This window comes from Schistocerca serialis, chromosome 2 (assembly GCF_023864345.2).
Source record: "Schistocerca serialis cubense isolate TAMUIC-IGC-003099 chromosome 2, iqSchSeri2.2, whole genome shotgun sequence".
Lineage (NCBI taxonomy): Eukaryota > Metazoa > Arthropoda > Insecta > Orthoptera > Acrididae > Schistocerca > Schistocerca serialis.
In genome coordinates, this window is record NC_064639.1 from 96,712,770 (window position 1) to 96,732,903 (window position 20,134).

Sequence of the window (20,134 nt, forward strand, 5' to 3'; positions counted from 1 at the left end):
AGTTCCCATCTCCGGAGTTCGGATAGGTTGGTGTTAGTGGGAAGTATCCAGATAACCCGGACGGTGTAACACTGTGTCAAGATGTGCTGGCCGTGCACCAAGGCATGTTTAGCCACAGGGTGATCCTCATTACCAACAAACACTGTCTGCCTGTGTCCATTCATGCGAATGGACAATTTGTTGCTGATCATTCCCACATAGAAAGCTTCACAGTGTAGGCAGGTCAGTTGGTAAATCACGTGGGTGCTTTCACACGTGGCTCTGCCTTTGATCGTGTACATCTTCCGGGTTACAGGACTGGAGTAGGTGGTGGTAGGAGGGTGCATGGGACAGGTTTTACACCGGGGGCGGTTACAAGGATAGGAGCCAGAGGGTAGGGAAGGTGGTTTGGGGATTTCATAGGGATGAACTAACAGGTTACGAAGGTTAGGTGGACGGCGGAAAGACACTCTTGGTGGAGTGGGGAGGATTTCATGAAGGATGGATCTCATTTCAGGGCAGGATTTGAGGAAGTCGTATCCCTGCTGGAGAGCCACATTCAGAGTCTGGTCCAGTCCCGGAAAGTATCCTGTCACAAGTGGGGCACTTTCGTGGTTCTTCTGTGGGGGATTCCGGGTTTGAGGGGATGAGGAATTGGCTCTGGTTATTTGCTTCTGTACCAGGTCGGGAGGGTAGTTGCGGGATGCGAAAGCTGTTGTCAGGTTGTTGGTGTAATGGTTCAGGGATTCCGGGCTGGAGCAGTTTCGTTTGCCACGAAGACCTAGGCTGTAGGGAAGGGACCGTTTGATGTGGAATGGGTGGCAGCTGTCATAATGGAGTTACTGTTGCTTGTTGGTGTGTTTGATGTGGACGGACGTGTGAAGCTGGCCATTGGACAGGTGGAGGTCAACGTCAAGGAAAGTGGCATGGGATTTGGAGTAGGACCAGGTGAATCTGATGGAACCAAAGGAGTTGAGGTTGGAGAGGAAAATCTGGAGTTCTTCTTCACTGTGAGTCCAGATCATGAAGATGTCATCAATAAATCTGTACCAAACTTTGGGTTGGCAGGCCTGGGTAACCAAGAAGGCTTCCTCTAAGCGACCCATGAATAATAAATTATGGTCCCCAAGACTCCTCACCTGCCTTTGGAATTGTTTTGCAGATTGTAATTTGGTTTCTGAATCTCTGTTTTATCGTTACATAATCTCACTTCTGGTGTCTCCAGGCCCCAATACATGTTAATTTTTTCACGTTCCTGAATAAAGTGTTAGCAATGATTAAATGGTGCTGTGTGTCAAATTCTACCAAGTAGTCTCCCTTTTTATTCCCTTTCCCCTGTTTGTTTTCTAATACTGAATTTCAGGCCACCACCAATATTAATTTTTTTCTGTCGATTTGATCTGAAATATTTCTTTTGTCCACCATACAAGCTTTCATTATCACCTTCATTTGCAGAGTGGTCATATATACATGCACTTTGTGCTGTGTTGTGTGTTTGAAAATTTAAGCAGCATTCTGTTCTAATAATGTTGTTATTAAAATTGGGCAAAAGAAGTGAGTTGCCAGTGTTTTAATGGTATCATTCCCACTACCTGCATATTAGACCGCTACATTGTATGATTAACTCAGCTGCTGAATAGTCAGCCTGTAGATTACCAAATGATGAACTGCTTGATGATATCTGTTGTTTAGTGAAGAGTTACTTGAAGTAAGGTTTCAAGAATTCTGAGGCCTTTGCAACAAGGAAACAAAGAAGATATTTCAGTAAATTTTCACAAGATGTCTGTCATCATGAAGGTTTTCATAGAGCCCAGAAATCGGTATTCCAGGCCTACTATTTCAACCTTATACATATGACAAGCTGTATTACCACAGACAAATATTTCTGTAGTGAGTGAATCTTGTACTCACACGTGTGCTGCTCAGTTAAAGGTATGTGCCTGGCACTCTCACACAAATCTTTTTGTGGGTCATCTATCAGAATTCTCCCTGTGAGCACCAATTTGTAACTCTCTTATTAGATAAAGATTTTTTTCGATCATATTTTTGTGATAAGGATTGTGGCAAAACACCGCTTTCTAATTCTTCTTCAACCTGTTACATGTGGACCCTTTCCACTTCAGCGTAATATCTGTCTCATCCCCTGTGATGGCTCCACGAAACCCGTTTCAGTATGGAAGCCCACGGACCTCAACAATACAGGGTGTCCCACTCAAAGCTCGCTGATTTCATGGACTCAGGGGAGAGAAACCATAGCATATACAACAATGAAAAATGCACCACATTGCAGAGCATCTCAAAGAATTTATAGTCCCATGTCAGCAGTACCAAGTATCGTCACCTGAGTGCAGAGTGAAGTGAAAATGGCGACTCCATAGCAGCACACGCAAGCAGTAGTGTGGTTTGCAGAAACAAAATCGCCGATTACTAAATTATTGTCGTGCGTATGAATGTGATCCACCTGATATGCAAACAATTAAGGAATCGTATAGGAAGTTTCTGGCAACAGGAAGTGTTCTGAAACATTCTGGCGGTGCACGTTATGGAGTTTTAGAAGAGACAGTTGGGGACATACGGCAAACATTTCTCAGAAGTCAGTTCGTTGAGCATCTAGGCAATGTGATGTACCTTGATCAACATTGCATCGTGTAGTTCACCAGCGTCTTTGTATGTGTGCTTACAGAGTGAAAACTCTGCAACAGCTGACGCCGAACGACAAACCATGCTGACAACAGTTTGCTGCGGATATGCTGCAGCATATTTATATGGATACCAGCTTTCTGGAAAGATGTTTATTCTCAGATGAGGAAACCTTTCATCTATCAGGAAGGGTTAACAAGCATAATGTTCAGATTCTGGGTTTGCAAAATCTAAACATTGTCATTGAACATGTTTGTGATAGCCATTTTCACTTCATGCGACCATGCTGCACTCTTGCGACAATACATGGCACTTCTGACGTGGGAATATAAATTCTTTCAGATGATCTATAATGTGGTGCATTTTTCATTGTCATATCTATTGTGGGTTTTTTCCCCCTGTGTCTTTGCAATCAGGGAGTTTTGAGTTGGACGCCCTGTACTTCACTGTCTGCGCCTTGCCTCTCCCTTTCAATCTCGAAACAACTTCGGATCACACATTCCATTGTGGTGAAGGACTTGCAAAGGGCTTTACAGGTGGGCAGTTCCGAATAGACCTCCTTTGACCTTTCGCACCCTATAATCAGCTACGAAGGTCCATTTCTCATTATTACCCAATTTTAAGTTAGAGTGGAAGTAATCCATACGAGAACCATGGCTTTAAGCAACTTTTTTTGCCCATTGAAATGAGGAATGTCATCTTCAAAGTCCTTCCTAGTTTTCCAAAAGCACTTGTCAAAATGTTTGTCCATCCCACAAAATGACCCGCTCTATCCTCTGGCAAATTTTGCTTCTAACCCTTTTTGCGTGGTCTGTACCTTTGTGAAAGGCCGAACCATGAGCTCATTCCTGTTCACAAACATGTCATGTATCAGTCCAGTCTCACTCACTAGGTAAATTCCTGTGGATTTTAAAGGACCTAAATGTAGCAAGCATAACTAGTCTTGTCATTGTTGAATATATCCTGTCATATGTTGATGGCGTTAGGACAGCAACCAGCCACAAATTTACTTTCAGTCCCTTTATTCAAAGGTTACTGTTACCAGTTTCGACTCGTTGTGATTCATCCTCAGACGGTTTACACGCTTTCTTTATGACAAAAAAACACCACGTCATAAAGAAAGCGTGTAAACTGTCTGAGGATGAATCACAATGATTCGAAACCGGTAGCGGCACCCTTTGAACAGCCACGAACTCCATCATGTCATCATATGACAAAATTGCATATCCTGTCATAAGTGGGGCCGCAATGTGTTACTATCATTGCAGCTGCTGGACATGCTTTATCACAGAGGCAACTCTAACCAGCCTGTTATTCATAAGGTTGGCACCAACTCTAATGAAATTGCACTTGTGAGAACTGTTCCTCCAGGACACTCTTTCCTTCCCAAATCTCGCTTGCCTTCGTGCTGTATGCACCTCTACACTGATTGCCATATTTTTTCTGCCCAGCTTCCTTCCCTTCACCAGCTTTTAGTTCACTTCTCACTTTTCTTGCCTCGTTCCCTTTTGCACCCACTGTTGATGTCGATATAAAGATGGAGTGAAAGTTTCTTTGCCTTGCACAGTGGTGGCACTGGAAGAAGTGAAGTTTAGATGCAGATAAAACAGTGATACAATTTGAGGAAGAATATCAATTTTTTACTGTATAATGTAATTGGATAGATAAAAAACCTGCTCACCAATTGCAGATTTCAATGCTGGGCATTGTGGTTATGACCTCCATCACAGGACCGAGCGAGGTGGCACAGTGGTTAGCACACTGGACTCGCATTCGGGAGGACGACGGTTCAATCCCGTCTCCGGCCATCCTGATTTAGATTTTCTGTGATTTCCCTAAATCGTTTCAGGCAAATGCCGGGATGGTTCCTTTGAAAGGGCACGGCCGATTTCCTTCCCAATCCTTCCCTAACCCGAGCTTGCGCTCCGTCTCTAATGACCTCGTTGTCGACGGGATGTTAAACACTAACCACCACCACCACCACTTCCATCACAGATGCATCAAAAAGAGGAGAAGAATGTGGGTAAGAGGGGGTGTGATGACCTTCCAATTGGGTGACATGTCCACGGTGGCATTGGGCAGAGTTGTGGTGAGATTTGGTGCCAATGTGACACCATTAACCCATTTACACCGCCACATGAACTTCTTAGATGGTCCCCCCCCCCCCCCCCCCCCCCCCCCCCCCCCTTCAACAGGTGTTGACACCTTGCTGTTTAAAGCATTGTCACAGAGCGCCACACTTTTTCCCTTAGCAGAGGAAAATTATACACAAATTTCAAACTTCAGTGTTGCAATGGATGGGAAATGGAGTTTTGGAAAAATGATCCTATAATTCTGTTGCACATTGTATTATTTGGACTGGTATGTAAAAGAATATTTGTATTCACGTGTATGCAGGTAAAAACTGCATATGTTAGTAATGTATTTCAAAGCATAAACAATGTTGATAAAACACACATAAGGAGGACAGAGGAATTATTGTGCTGGGGTTTTGTTACACACTGAGAGTGTAACTGCATACTGCTCCACCATTTGCTATGGTGACAGTGATGTCAGCGGTGCAGAGAATCACTGGTGGCAACAGAAGTGCAGTTTTTGTGGAGACAGTAGCATTGCACGTGTTGTCTCTTAATGCAGACCATCTATGAGTGAGCTCTTGTACCACCCTGATAACCGCTGGTCTTTCTTCTGAGGTTAACTTCAGAGAATCGGATGCACTGGCTTCCTCCCAGGGTGCCACACCTCTTTGGTTTTGGAGGCATGTTCCTCACGCAGGAACTACAGAATTTGTCACTATTAAGTTTCCTGGTAAGATCAGCTTAGTGTGAAACCTGTGGCTGACTTTATCTTTTGTCTCCTCCACTGAGCATGCAGAACAGCTTTGGTATGAATTCCTGCTTCCCCCACCCAAGAAGACACAATCATACAACTACATTCCCCCCAACAGCTAACCATTAGCCATGTGTTGCTGCCAGTTCCTCTCCATTGTCTCCCTTGCTCACATCATTCATTCATTGTTTTTTAAAAAAAGTCTGTGAACAGCTCTTGACCTCAATATCTCAATGTATTGATTTGATTGGTTGATTTCTTTGTTAAACCGTGAAAAAATTTTCATTGTATGGATTTTGTCATTCAGAATTGAAAATAAACAGCTCAAAATTACTTTCTAACACAATTTCTTTTAATCTTGTTTTTTAGTCTTAGCTAATTATTATTTGTATATGTATTACAGAATTTCTTAATTAAATAACCTGTTGCAATTCAGGTACCCCATTTGCCGTATAAAAGCTTTTATTTTACAAACAATATTTTAGTTTTGTTTTGAAACAACAGATAATATCTGTCTTTTATGTGTTGTGGTAATTTATTATATAATTGGATGGCACTGTACAAGAAACCCAGAGTTTTAACTTAATTTTTTCTGTGCATATGGAAAGTACACTTCTTTTAGATTCATAATTATGTACTAAACAGTTTTTGACATAGTAATCAATATTTTTTTCTTTTTTTTACTTGCATAATACTCTGAAGAATATATTCTCAAAGGGCAGTTAAAATTTCTAGCATTGCAGAAAGCCGTGCTGCCGTTCTTGGTCATGATACGTACTGCTCGTTTCTGATTGAATATTTTTGCTTTTCACTCTCCAGAAAATTACACTGTAACTAATAACAGAAAGAAAATAAGAAAAATATAGTGATCTGATACATGAAATATTACGTACTGATGTAAGAATTTGGTTCAGAGATTTCTGTTGCTAAGTATTTTTACATGCGCTTCCCACTTTGAGAGTGAGCATGAATTTTTAGAAATTTTGTGCTCTTCACTCATTTTATGAATTCATTATTTATTTTCAGGTTGTGGTAACATGGTTTTTTGTTTACTTGGAATTTTGTAGTGTTTGTTTTCTTTATATTAAGTGTGACTTAATTGTTTATTTCCAGCTTACGTACACTGTTTTTTTCAGCTTTCTCTTGGTGCTTCTTGTGACTTGTCAGTGATCAGTACACTAGTGTCATCTGCAAACAATATTGTTTGCTCATGCTTAATGCAGTGTAGGAAATTCATTTTTAAATATACAGAGTGATTCAGATGCCCCTATATATGAACTTTATGGAACCCCCAACACCTCCAGAAAACACACGAGATTTTCATATTCTTGCATTTTCTTCATATGCTCGCTACATGCAACCTATTATTCCTACAGAAAAAAAATCAAGAGGACCTTTTTGTAGAAAAATAATATAATTAAATTTTGTACTGTGATAGGTCTTTGCTGGAGGCCACAGTTTTTGAGTTATTCAAGAAAAACTTGTTGAAGGTCACTTTTGTTTGTTTTTCTTGGATAAATTGAAACCTAAGACTTCTAGCGAAAATATATCCCAGTATAAGATTTGACTGCATTAAATTTTGTAGAAGATGACCCTGTTCATTTGTTCTGTAGGACTAATAGTTTGCGTGTAGCAAGTGAGAGAATATGAAAATTGAGTGTAGTTTTTGAAAACATTGCAGCTTGCTTAAAACCCATAGGTATGGGCAGCTGACTTGCTCTATATTTAGTGTTACTTGATATATGTGTAATTTTAGTCAACTGTACTGTTTCGCAGATATTACTGGACCCGCTCCTTCACCATCCCCTTATTCCCAGTTCATCTAGCTTATTTGACAGATTTTGCGATCAACTGTGTCGAATGTTTTAGTTGGATAGAGAAATATACCTGTCATATAGTTCCTTTTTTGAGTAGTTTATTAGTCTATCTTTCAGAATAATTTCTATTATTTTGTGAAGCACATTATTAGTGAGGGTGCTCTGTAATTTTCTATAGTTACAACTAAAATAAATGAAAGGCTACACGACCACATTAGCAGTTTATTGTATTCCATTAAAAAGACCCACAGCCAGTTTCAAACCTTACAGGGCCATCCTCAGATGCATTTGTGCATGAAAGAATTATAGTTTTCGATTTTTTTAATTTTTTTTATTTTTTTTGAAAACTTTCACCACAAATGCTATTCTGTGATCGCCACTGTTTTAAATAAACTTTAAAAAACTTACATTAAAAATGCTGCTGGTGCTGTTGATCAGCAATTTTCGTATTCATTACTTAGGAGTAAATGCTTCATGCCTAATGAGAATGATAGAGGTTTCAATGTGCAGCAAAGTAAAACACGAATGGTGAGCATCCTAAGTAGAATCTGTGAGCTGATAAAATGTGGTTGTGGAAGTTCTGTAATGAAATAATGTGGTCAGTTAAGAATCAGGAGTGATTTGTTAACTGCTCCTTGCATTGCACTTTTCCCCACTGCAATCTTCACCACTGCAGCCCCGATTGCTATCTTTATTTGTTTCGTTGTGTGTCAAGGACTGGATAGCCATGGCTTACTAGTGTACCACCATAGTATCGCGTGACCTATCTTTGGTAGACTTATGCCATATTCTCATTGTTGAGATACAGAATTATAGGTGTGTGGTAAGAAGAGCAGCTGGAAGTGATAGATAATAAGTAGCAACAGGTAAATCTAAGTACTTGGCATAGTGTATTTCCTCCTGGCCATTGAGATGTGATGAAGTATTTCTCACTCACTTTCAGACAGACCACAGTTCGATGACACGCATCTTACAGTTCCGACAGGAGGACTTTCCGATAGGTGATGGTTGTGGCATGCAGACTCCAGTGGCCCGCATTTTACCTGAATGCATTTTATATTCAGACTAAAAGAGGGCAGAAGGCAGCTTATCAACTGACCTTTCCTCCATGTTAGTTCAAAATGGAACAGATATGACACAACTTGTGAGATTTTTGAGGTGTCTGGCTTTGTTCCCACACTAGTAGGAAGCAAGTTTTAATGTGTTACCTGAGTTGATGGCTCATCTTTGTAAGGGATCAGTTAGCCAATTCCCTGAGTGTAAAGTTTTTACCCTAGACTTAAGTTTGGATTTTAATCACACATTTTTAACATAAACCAAGTTGTAAATTTTAGATTTGTCGTGATTGTGTATGAGTGGATAAGTGAATGAGGTGAAAATGGGAAAGAGTGATCATAATTTAAAGTGAGTTTATGTTTTTAGGCTTTTTTAATTTTAATACTTTCAACAACATTCATCTCTATCTATTTTAGCAAGGGATTTAATTACCTCATTCGTTGACACATGCGCACGCACGATAAAGACTGTAAGTATATGAAATTCTTGACCAGTGACAAACAGTTGGCTAAAGGATGATGTCCACAAATTTGTTAATTTGACCATTAAACATGTCTCATGTATCGTAGATAACAAAATTCCTTCTTTTTACACAGAACGGCAGAAACGTGTAGTTCCTAAAGGCGAAGAAGCCGAAAAGAAAGATGAAGAAGAATGGCAGTTAAAGGATGTTGTTTTCGTCGAAGATGTGAAGAGTGTTCCTGTTGGTGAGTAATATTTGACATTAAAGCCTGTTGGTGAGTAATATTTGACATTAAAGACTATGTTACACAACTTTTATAAAGTTTATTCCTGTTATGTAATTTTTTTTATATAAAAATTGATACTACTGTTGCCAGTGAATGGGGAGAGAGAGGTGTTTGTTTGGGTTGTGGCAAATTATTACTTAATACTGGGAAGAATCACAAAATTGTGTGTATATCGGGGTCGTGCATCTTCTTTGTCCTCTTGAAAGGTTTGCCAATGTGAAATCTGCAGAGTTACACCGTGGTTTGGAATCCATGTTACATTACACAGGCTAACAAAAGAAAACAATTTTGAAATGTTTCCTGCACTTATGAGTCAATTCTTAATGATTTTGGGTTGAGGAGAACGAATATGACAATGAAGAATTTTCCTTAGCTCTAGTCTCTGTGATACACAATAGATGGAAGTGTTTCATATTAACAGATTAAGAGAAAAAGATCATTTTTAAATACAGATGCTAACAACTTTAAAAGAGTATTTGAATTTTTAATTGGTAGTTGCATTTTACAAGTTCTAAATTCCTGGATGAGAATCATGGTGGCTGCATGAGATCATAATCTTGTAGCTTGCCTCTTGTAAGAGAGTTTTGGAGCATCCCTACACAAAGACCAACTGTAATCCGCAAGCATTACTTCATTCCAGTGGCCTTGAAATCTTTTTTCCATCACAGAAATGTCCTGATGGAATCTTTCTCCATGTTCACTACTGACTACTTCGCAACTTCGAGGAAAAATGTCTAGGTTGGTGTGGAGGAAATTTATTTTAAGGGACATGCTGTATCCAAGATTATGGTATTTTTGCAGCAGCACTGTCAGCAACTGAGTGTATTTATCTCTTTTGTTGCCTAAAAATCCATGAACAACTCCCTTGAAGGCTTCTCAAGCTTCCTTTTCTTTCCCCTCCAAAACTTGGTCAAATCCAGGATCCTTTCCAAGGTCTCGAATTTGTGGACCGATAAAAATACTTTCCTTAACTTTTGCCTCACTTAATTTCAGAGATTTCACTATATACTTAAAGGCTCGTCTTCCTCAATTCATATCGTTGACAAAATTTTTCATCAAACCCAGCTTCATATGCAAAAATCATCAAACCCAGCTTCATATGCAGGATTCGAAGAACAACATCTTTCGGGTCCATGAGAGGCTCGGCAACGACATTTTTCTTGCTAGGGTTAAGATTTCTTGCAGGCCAGTCTGCTTTAATATAATGCGATTTCTTATCCATGCTGTCTCACCATACATAAGCAGCAGCGATGTTTTGTGTACCCCAGTTGCATTCCTAAGAGTATGGCAATGACTTTTAGATCACGGCTAATTTTCCATTTTTGATCATGATGTTTAATTGAGTCAAAGAGGGCGTGAACTGCATGACCAACAGGAATAGATGGAAGATGGCTGTCATTGTGAAGCAACAGAACTTTCAAATTAAGTTTGGAGGAGTTTATGAATAGCCTCCATTCAGTTGGATCATGATTCAAATTCAAAGATTTCATCAAGCAGTTAATGTCGCTACAAAGAACAAGACTGTTTTTCTTTTCTAAAAAGGGAAGCAGTTCCGTGTGATATTTTCTCTACTGTGAGACTGTGACATCACTTTTGAGAAGATTCATTCCATTGCTGTAGTAGATACCCAAGCATTTCTGCCTTCTCCTTTGACAGGTCAAGGTCTCTAATGAGACTACACAATCCTGCTTGGGACTCAGTCTGCGTGGTTTATCATCTTTTCCCTCAAAATCAGGGTCATGGAATGTGGAAGGCTTGTTTGGTTCTTCTCCTTCTTCTTCTTGTTCCACACTGTCTTCATCTTCTACTTCAAACAGAGAATTTTCAGGTGAAGTACGAACTGGTAAACTATCTGAATGCGGAATAGGTCAATTAGTGGATTGAAGATTCTGGTATTGAACTGTTCCTTTTTTTCATAGACTACCCTGCCTTTATAGGTGGAGTCAAGCAGAAATGGGAGTCACCTTGTATTGTTTGTAGGCTCCTGCCAAACCATAGGCACAGCAAAAGCCATAGATCATTTCTTATTTTTCAGCCATTCTCGCAGTGCAACTGAACATACATTGCCACTTATATGTGCAGCCCAAGCCTGGTCCCTTACTTTTATACTGAAATAATGCTGATAGGAAGTCTTCACAAGAGACGTTAAATAGCGTTTCTGTGAGCAAAATGTTATTTCACCACAAATGTGACAAAAATTATTCACCTTATTTACACATTTTTTGTGCATTTTACATTACAAAAGCACTCTCAAACCAGACTGCTTTAATTATAGCAGAAACTAAATGAAACTCATAGTCACAGCACCAGTATCTATGTTTATGACTTACAAACAGCTGAAGATCATTTGTGTCTTGTTATCAGACGGGTGTGGCAACTCGGAAAACAAAATTTCCTGCAAACTAAAAATGTTGACTGTAAAAATGAATTGTTACTTTATTTCCAAAATAAGAGCTAGTCTGTCATTGTTGTGGTGAACATTTTCATTGTTCACCAGTGTTATACGTAGGTGCACCTGTAATTGGCTGGATGAGTTAGTTCATAGGTCGGAGGAAGGCAAAGGTATACCACCTCCAACCATGCCTAATAAAACACTGTGATTGTCTGGGCCAATCTTCAGAGGATGACTGGTTTTTGTTTGACCTTACTAGATAAAATTGTTGTTACCTGAACATGTTTAGTGACTGCATGCAGATGTTGTGTGGCCCAAATATGAACTCAGTGTTAAAAACAAAATATTTGCAATGAGCAGAATATATGAGTGATCCCTTCATCCTAGGGTCTGAGTGACCTGCCTTCCATTGTTAACTTTTCCCACTTCACCCCTCTCTTCTTCCTGAGGGAGGAAGGAGTTAACAGTTCCAATAGCGAGGGTAATGCCATTGCTTCCACTTTCATGCATGTCTCTTAACAGTACTAAACATTTTGCCATATGAAGGTAATGACGGTTGTCTTCATTCCAAGGACTGGCTTGATGCAACTCTCATACTAGCCTATTCTGTGTATACTTCACTTTTGCTTAACTACTACAACCATTTGAACCTACTTACTGTATTCAAGCCATGGTCTCTCTCTCTCCAGTTTTTAACCCATTATATTCTTCTTTTAGTCAAGCTATGCTGCTACGAAATTTTTTTTTTTTTTTTTCTCCAATTTGATTCAGTAGCTCATCATTAGTTACTCCTTATACTCGTCTACTCATCAGCGTTCTTTCTCTGGCACCACATTTTGAACGTGTCTGTTATATTCTTGTCTGAACTGTTTATCATCCACATTTTACTTTGTGCAAGGCACGCTCCATACAAATAATGTCAGAAAATACTTTCTCACCCTGGTATAAATATTCAAGGTTTAAAATTTCATTTCTTATCTGTGAGCTTTATTTCCCTTTCCAAACTTCATTTTGGTGTCCTTAACGTCTTGCTGGATGAACAGATTAAATAGCATTTTCAACCATGGGTTCTCTTTCATGTGATTCACGGTTGTAAATAACCTTTTGCTCCCTGTATTTTATACCTGCTACCTTCAGAATTAAACGACAATCCAGTCCACGTGGTCAAATACTTTATCTAAGTCTACAAAGATATAAACATTGGTTTGCATATCTTTAACCTATCATGAAATAGGAAATTAAACTTGTGTTTATCTGAATATAACTGACACATTTATTTTTACAGTGTTACAAAAACAGTTATTCAGATTTTCCGAGCCAGAAATTTCGGGTTGGAGGCATGTCCACCCGACCGACCATAATTGTAATATAATTACGGTTTGGGATAGTGGAGTGCCACCATTATTGTGGCTGAAGTGTGGAATAAATCTGCCTGATGTGGGGAATAAATCATTTTTTAATTGCGACAAGTGTGCATAGGAGCTGTGCAATGGTGGCAGGTTGGGAAGACACGCCAGAAACTACTTTTCAGTAAAGTGACAACAATTGTCCCAGTACAACAATGCAGTTTTTAACTTTAGAGTGACATAAGCAGACCTAACAGAGAACAGCACTTATCAGGGCAAACAGGGCAAAGCAGAATTAGAAACCAATTTAAAATGAGCGTAGAATATGAAATCGGAAAATGAATCCACGCACACACACGATTGTAGCACCTGAGGTGTAGCAATTGCCACCTGTACATATAGGGGGGGGGGGGGGGTGCAGTGAAATGGTTAATTGGACTTACATGAGACAGCCTTAAAGTAGAATATAATATCCTGTTCTGGCATGTCATTTGATGTCTTGATATTCATACAGCTGATTTTCTTTCTCGAAGGATCTCTTTAATTCTCCTATAGGCACCATGTCTCTTTCCCACACACATGCATGCATCTACAAGCTTGCACTTCCCACTTTTTGCTTCCCACGTCGCTATTTTGCACTTCTGTTTTTTGTCGTCAGTGTTCCCGTTTGTATACTTCATTTGCTGCATTTTCATATTTTCTCCTTTCATTAATTAATGTTAATATCTTCTGTGTTATCAAAGAATTTCTACTGATCCTTGTTTATTAGCTATTTGAGCCACCACTACCTTCAATATTTCATCTCTTCAAAGCTAACCAACCATCTTCTGTTGTATTCCCTTCCCTTGTTTGGCAGTTGTTGCCTTAATGATATTTATGAAAGCCACAACAACTTGCGGTTCTTTTAATTTAGCAAGCTCTGCACCTACTTAATTTCCTGTCTTTCTGCAATTCATTTAATTTTAATCTGCAATTAATAACCAGTAGATTATGGCTGGAGTCCACATCTGCCACTAGCAATACTTTGCAGTTTAAAATCTGGTATTGAAACTATGTTGTACTATTAAATGAACAGTCTGAAAGCTTCTGGAGTCTACAGGTTTCTTCCACATATACCACTCTTCTTTTGTGGTTCTCAAACCATAAAATAGCAATGATTAAATTGTGCTCACTGCAAAATTCTACCAAGCAGCCTCTCCTTTCATTCCTTTTCACCAGTTTTTTCCTTCTTTTTTTCCCCCCTACTTTTGGAATTCCAGTCCTCATCACCATCACAATGAAATTTTCATCTCCTGTTGCTATGTGAATAATTTATCTCATGATACATTTTTTTCAATCTCTGAAAGTCATCTGCAAAGCTAATTCACATATTAATTAAAAAGTGCGCTATTTTTGTGTATGTTCGCTCCCTGTCTATGTTGGTTATTGATAATATCTTCACTATGTTGTTCATAGTAGCTTAATCTTATTCCCATTTTCTTATTATTAGACCTATTCCTACATTATCCCTATTTGCTTTTGTGTTGATTACCCTCTCCCGTCCTGACCAGAAGTCTTGTTCTCCTGCCACTGCGCCTCACTAATTCTTACTACATTTATTACTTTTTGTATTTTGGAAGTTTGTTGTAGTACACCCTCTGTAGACAGGCAGCAGTGAAAACGTATCAACTGGTAAACAACAGTAGTATTTTCATGTGTTGCCTTACCTTAAATATGTTATGTTTTGCTGCAAGGTGAGGCTTTCTGCATGGAGATGACTAATACCAAAGTGGCAGTTTGCACAATTGGGTAGTGCAAAGTATATGGGTTGGGCTCTACAACATGAGTCAAGCAAACTAGCTAGTGATATCTTGGAGGGCTGTTACGTATTGTGTATTTTTTATCAGCTATATGAAGAGTTAATTTGAAAATCTTGTAGACAAAATTTTCCTTGTGAAATTAACTGCTGCACTGTACAATCACAGACACATTTCAGAGCCCTTTGGTAAATAATTGTAGGGTACTTGTAATGAATCATTATCGGATGTCCCTACCTTTTCCACAAGAAAGTTTTCCAATATCATAAAACACAGTTACCAGTTCACCAATACTTTTTGTTTAAGGAGACTTGTGTTCCACACGCTTGTTGAGTTTTTATTTGCACTAAAGTGTTCCGTGCTTTTCCATGTATCAGACTTTCCTGACTGATAGGTAGTAACCATGTAATTTTGGCTGGGCCTAGCGGACAGTAGGGCAAGCTTTTGAAATGTAATTGTAATATCTGAATTGCTGATTCTTGATGTTCCAACAGTAACCCCTCTCTCGTCATTAAATTTTATTACAATTGATTTTTATGTTAAATAATAGAAAGGAACCCATATTTCTTCTCAGCAGTGCTGTAATGCTCTGCTCCTCTTCTTTTGAACAGGTAGAGTGCTGAAAGTTGATGGAGCCCATGTAGCCGTGAGATTCCCAAGTAATAAGGACACCAAAGAAACCAAAGAATTGTCCAGTGATGACACAATCAATCTTCTTCAAGACTGTCGTCTTATGAGGAAAGATGAACTTCAAGTAAGTTTATTATTAATTATTCAGTATTTATATTATGTAATTTTCTAAGAAGCTAATTGAAGAATTATTATTATTTTTCACTAGTGTAGTACTGATAGATTCAGACTTCTTGAGCTTTTTGTGCAAGTTGTCATCTGATTTAATTAATAATAAAAATGAGAAGTTAGTCAGTGATCTTATAATTTTAGGTTATTAAGTCCGGAGCGACATCTCGCGCCCCCGATTGCTTCCAGCGCTTCCCTAGGCGTGTGAACGTTGCTGAGGGTGGCCAGATACTAACGTTGACTGTTGATGGAATTGGTAGGAATCTCAATTTTATCGACAAACTGAGTCGCTGAACACATTTCTACATTTAATAAATGATAAAATTCTAATGTACATGTTGTATTTATTTGCAGGAATACACGCTGTCGTCAAAAATAATTCTAAACTCAGCTATGTCATTTACAACCTTAGCACTGGACGAGCTGAACAAGAGAGCCCTTTTCCATCAGATACAAACTCCTTTTTGGGCTTGGATCCTCAAAATATAAGCCTTATCAGTGCAGGAGAGGTGAATATATATGTATGGCTTTGGTTGGTGTGATGAGAGAAGTTCCCTGTATCTTTTATGACTAGAATGTAATGCAGAGTTTTTCACAGCAGTTGTTTGAATCCGCAAGTGTTCTTGAGAATCTGTTGGCTTGGTATTAGAAGTACTGAATAGTCTATTACAAAACTATTCTAAAGGAAAATGTCCAATATTGCATTTTCAAGAACTGCTAGTGATGCACAATTCTTTATATGACTGACCTGTCATGCTAAGAAGAAATAGCTAAATTTAGGGTAACTAAATAATAGCAATCTAAAGGTTAGTCTGAATGATAACAGTGTTTTATCAGCCATTCCTCTCGAATGGTAGCTGCGGAAGCAATTTCATAACAATACTTGTTGTCTGATGTTTCCTCTGTGCTTGCACTTGGTGGGAATTTTGTTTTGCTTTAATTGTGTGCCATTTTGGTTCTCGTCATTTTGGTTGTAGGGTAACACACACAATGGAAGACATTCCTTGTTTCCAGGTGTCAACCAATGCTGAAAGACCCATAGTAGTTCATGGTGTAGCCTCCACAGGTCGAAATGCAGGTGCTGGGCATCCAGTTGATCATACAGATGGCGTATACTGTCCTGGGATACATTATACCACATCTGCTCAATCTGTTCATGTAGTTCTGCAAATGTTGCTGGTCGAAGAGTCACATGGGTCACTCCTCGTCCCATCATATCCCACATGTGCTCGATTGGAGACAAGCCGTAGATCCTGCTGGCCAGTGAACTTGCAGCATGTCTTGAAGAGTATGTTGAGTTTCACAGACAGTTTGTGGGTGAGCAATATCCTTGTGGAATAACACACCACATTTGTGTTGCAAGGATGGCAAAAGAGTGGATCTAATAACATTCTGCACATACCAAGTGCTGGTTAGCATCCCATCCAGAAACACCACCATAAGGTTTGGGGTGGGGCAGTGTGTCTTGGGCAAATGCACTCTGCAAGATAGTTCTCACCAGGTCTACACCATACACACAAGTGACCATGATTTTGTGTACAGGCAGAATCTGCTTTCATCGCTGAAGACCGCAATGTGCCATTCTATCTTCCAAGTGATCCTCCTATGGTGTCAATCGAGCCATGCATGTCGATGCTGTGGTGTGAACGGAAGACGAGCTAGAGGTGTGTGTGGCTGTAGTTCCACTGCTAATAAGCGGTTCGCAACAGTGTGTGTTGACATGCCTGTGCCTACAAGCCTTCCTATGTATATTGTGTTAGCTGTACAATCTGGTACTGCTGCCCATACAATACGTGTGTGGATGTCCAGAATCTTGTCTATGCATGTGAGAATGTTCACGTGATCACTGATACCAGCATCATTGCATGACTGATGCAGGACGTCCAACCTGTATATGATTCTCTGAAAGGACCATCCCGCCGCTCAGAATGCCACAATTTGATACCTTTCAAACTTTCTTTGTTAGCTGTAGGAAGCATGAGAGCATGGTTGCCTGCATGCTTCACAAGTTTCCACCATGGTGAGTCTTCTCGCTGTGAACATTTCCTATGAAGAGGTTCTCTTGTAGCTAGGCCATTATGCCATCTGTTGGCAGACAATGTTGAACTGTTATAAGTACATCTACTACCCCCTTGGTGGCATATGCCGTCTTCGAATAAAGATAGATGTCTTATTTCCAGACGTACTTATTTTTTTATCTGCGGTGTATATCTGGCTGAAGGTATGCATCAAATGTTCACATTTTTGAAGTATGTGGAAATTTTCTTTCTGAGCTTGTATACAAAGTAGCTGTATTGCAACAAAAAATATTAGTTTACCACTGAATCCCAGTGAACGTTATCGTGATGCGCCGTAGCTATCATCTGTAATTACTTTTGGTGCACATGTGTGGGCAATCTAAATTCAGCAAGAAATCTCTTCAAATCTTCTGAAGAACGTAGCACGACAACCTTAAAATTATCTCTCATGCCTACCAGACAAAATCAGTAGGACTCTTAGTGTTACTTCTAATATATCCGATCGACCTACAGATCAGAAGAAGTTATGCCGAATATTAGCTCTGAAAGGCCAATTTTGGAAAGCTACGGAAGCAAATACTAAACTAACACTCACAAGGAGGAGCTTAAAATGTAGATGACTGATGAATGACAATCTGGGACACTACCAGTACGAGGGAGGAGGAGTGTGTGGAATTCTATCAGGTGTTGCAGAACATGCATTGCCATCAAATTTCTTTGAAGGGCATGATCTACTTCCTGATGGGACACGGACCATATCTCTATAGATTCAATATCAGAAAGTTATATTGATTGTGTTGAATTGATTTTCAATAAGCTACAACCGGAATTAAAAAATCTTAGCAGTAAATCTCATAGTTTCAAGTCCACACCAAGGAATTTACTGACAACTTGCTCCTGTAGTGTCATTGAATTCGTGAAAAAAATTTAGGCAAACATCTGTGTTATATTGTTGATTACACTAACTTACACATTTAGCAGCCTGGTATCTGCATAGGATCTGTGTAAATTTTATTTATTACTAACTTTCTGATGTTAATTTTTCATTTATTGACCCGTTTTATGACCATGGAGATTTGCTCCTGTAGAGGTTTGTCTTGCAGAACTAGATGTGTAATATAAAATGTGCTCAAATGTGTGTGAAATCTTACGGGACTTAACTGCTAAGGTCATCAATCCCTAAGCTTACACACTACTTAACCTAAAATATCCTAAGGACAAACACACACACACCCATGCCTGAGGGAGGACTCGAACCTCCGCCGGGATCAGCCGCACAGTCCATGACTGCAGCGCGTTAGACCGCTCGGCTAATCATGCACGGCTGTAAAATAAAATAAAAGGTGAACAATGACAGATGCATTTGTGGTGAACCAGGATCACCTGAACATGTAATGATAGTATCTCAATCGAAGGCTAACAGCTGATGCAGATACAGACAACACTTTAACAGACCATAGTTTGTATGCAACAGAGAAATATGCAGTGGTCTGAACAGACGTGTCAGATAGGACTTAGGTACAAAGCAATTTTCATTTAACATCAGTACTACGTAATGAATGTGCTAAACCCCCAGAATGTATCAGGATTCTCAATTCCTGATGCCAATAAAGGGCTGGAAGACAGTGTGTTACATCAGCAGTGTCTGCAGAGCATGACAAAGAAGAGTACGAGAGTGACATCCAGTGGACGACACCAACATGCCAGAACGTGAGGATCAGTGTGAATGTTGTTCGAATGAGAGGGGCCAGATTCTCAGACTCTCGACTCTGTGAGCCAGGGGTGCTACAGTGCTTCAGATATGTAGACATGGGCTGCAGTTGGTGAATTGTCTTTCAAGTGCATATAAAATAACACACAAACAGTAATTACCTATGTCTAACTGTATATCTCAAATTTATGTACCTTTTTTACCATTAATGGTACCTCTGGTCATTATTTTTAACATCAGTTTGTCATTAGATAATACCTTGTCTTCCATAATCTCATTCTCTCTTTCCTCTCTTATGTGCTTCTGGAGACGTCCACAGGAGTGGAATCGCCTTTTCAAAACTTATTTATAAGGTGGTGTAGGTTATGGTACCAGGTGTGACATTGTGGAGCCATTCATCAAAGTGGACTCTTGTTCGCAAACGATCGATGAAAAAGAATTTCGTGTTATACTATAGAGCAAGAGTTCCCAGACTTCTTGTCACTGTGTCCCACTTGACATTTCTAAAAATTTAAGCATACCACTCCGGAAGGTTGAGTGATGACTGACTACAGCAGGGGTGAGGAACCGATGGTATGGAAGGAATAATTTTTGCCATCTTGCCCAGTGCTGGCAACACACACAGTTTTTCCATCATGCCTATCAACTACTGTGTGTGGCAGAAATGTGACACACACACAAGTAATAAGGTTTCATGGTAGCACTTTTTTGCAAAGTCGTTTATGGTCGCATGTACAGATTTGCAGCAAGTAATGTGAAATTAAATTATGCCAGTTCTGAAACATATATTCATTGAGTAAGAGAGGAATGACATTTTAAATATTTATTAAACTTTCACTCACAAATAATGTAAATGAGTTGTCCAAGAGAGTAATAAACTGAAGATGGAAAGTAGTAAATAAGAGTCAAGAAATTGCAATCTAATCGAGCTTTGGTGGTAAATCAGACCTCAAAATCGGTAATTAGTTTTCTAATGAAAAAACATCTACGTGCTTCGGTTAGA

The 20,134-nt window shown here is 39.3% G+C and overlaps 1 protein-coding gene across 1 annotated transcript in view; it reads left to right on the forward strand.

Moving 5' to 3' along the window:
- The window catches only part of LOC126456777 (E3 ubiquitin-protein ligase UBR5), a 342,260-nt gene that overhangs the window by 76,952 nt on the left and 245,174 nt on the right, over positions 1-20,134 (forward strand). Inside the window, exons 10-13 of the mRNA XM_050092547.1 lie at positions 8,918-9,028; positions 15,216-15,358; positions 15,547-15,658; positions 15,757-15,911. Coding sequence (XP_049948504.1) covers positions 8,918-9,028; positions 15,216-15,358; positions 15,547-15,658; positions 15,757-15,911 — 521 coding nt within the window. The remainder of the gene's footprint in view (positions 1-8,917; positions 9,029-15,215; positions 15,359-15,546; positions 15,659-15,756; positions 15,912-20,134) is intronic.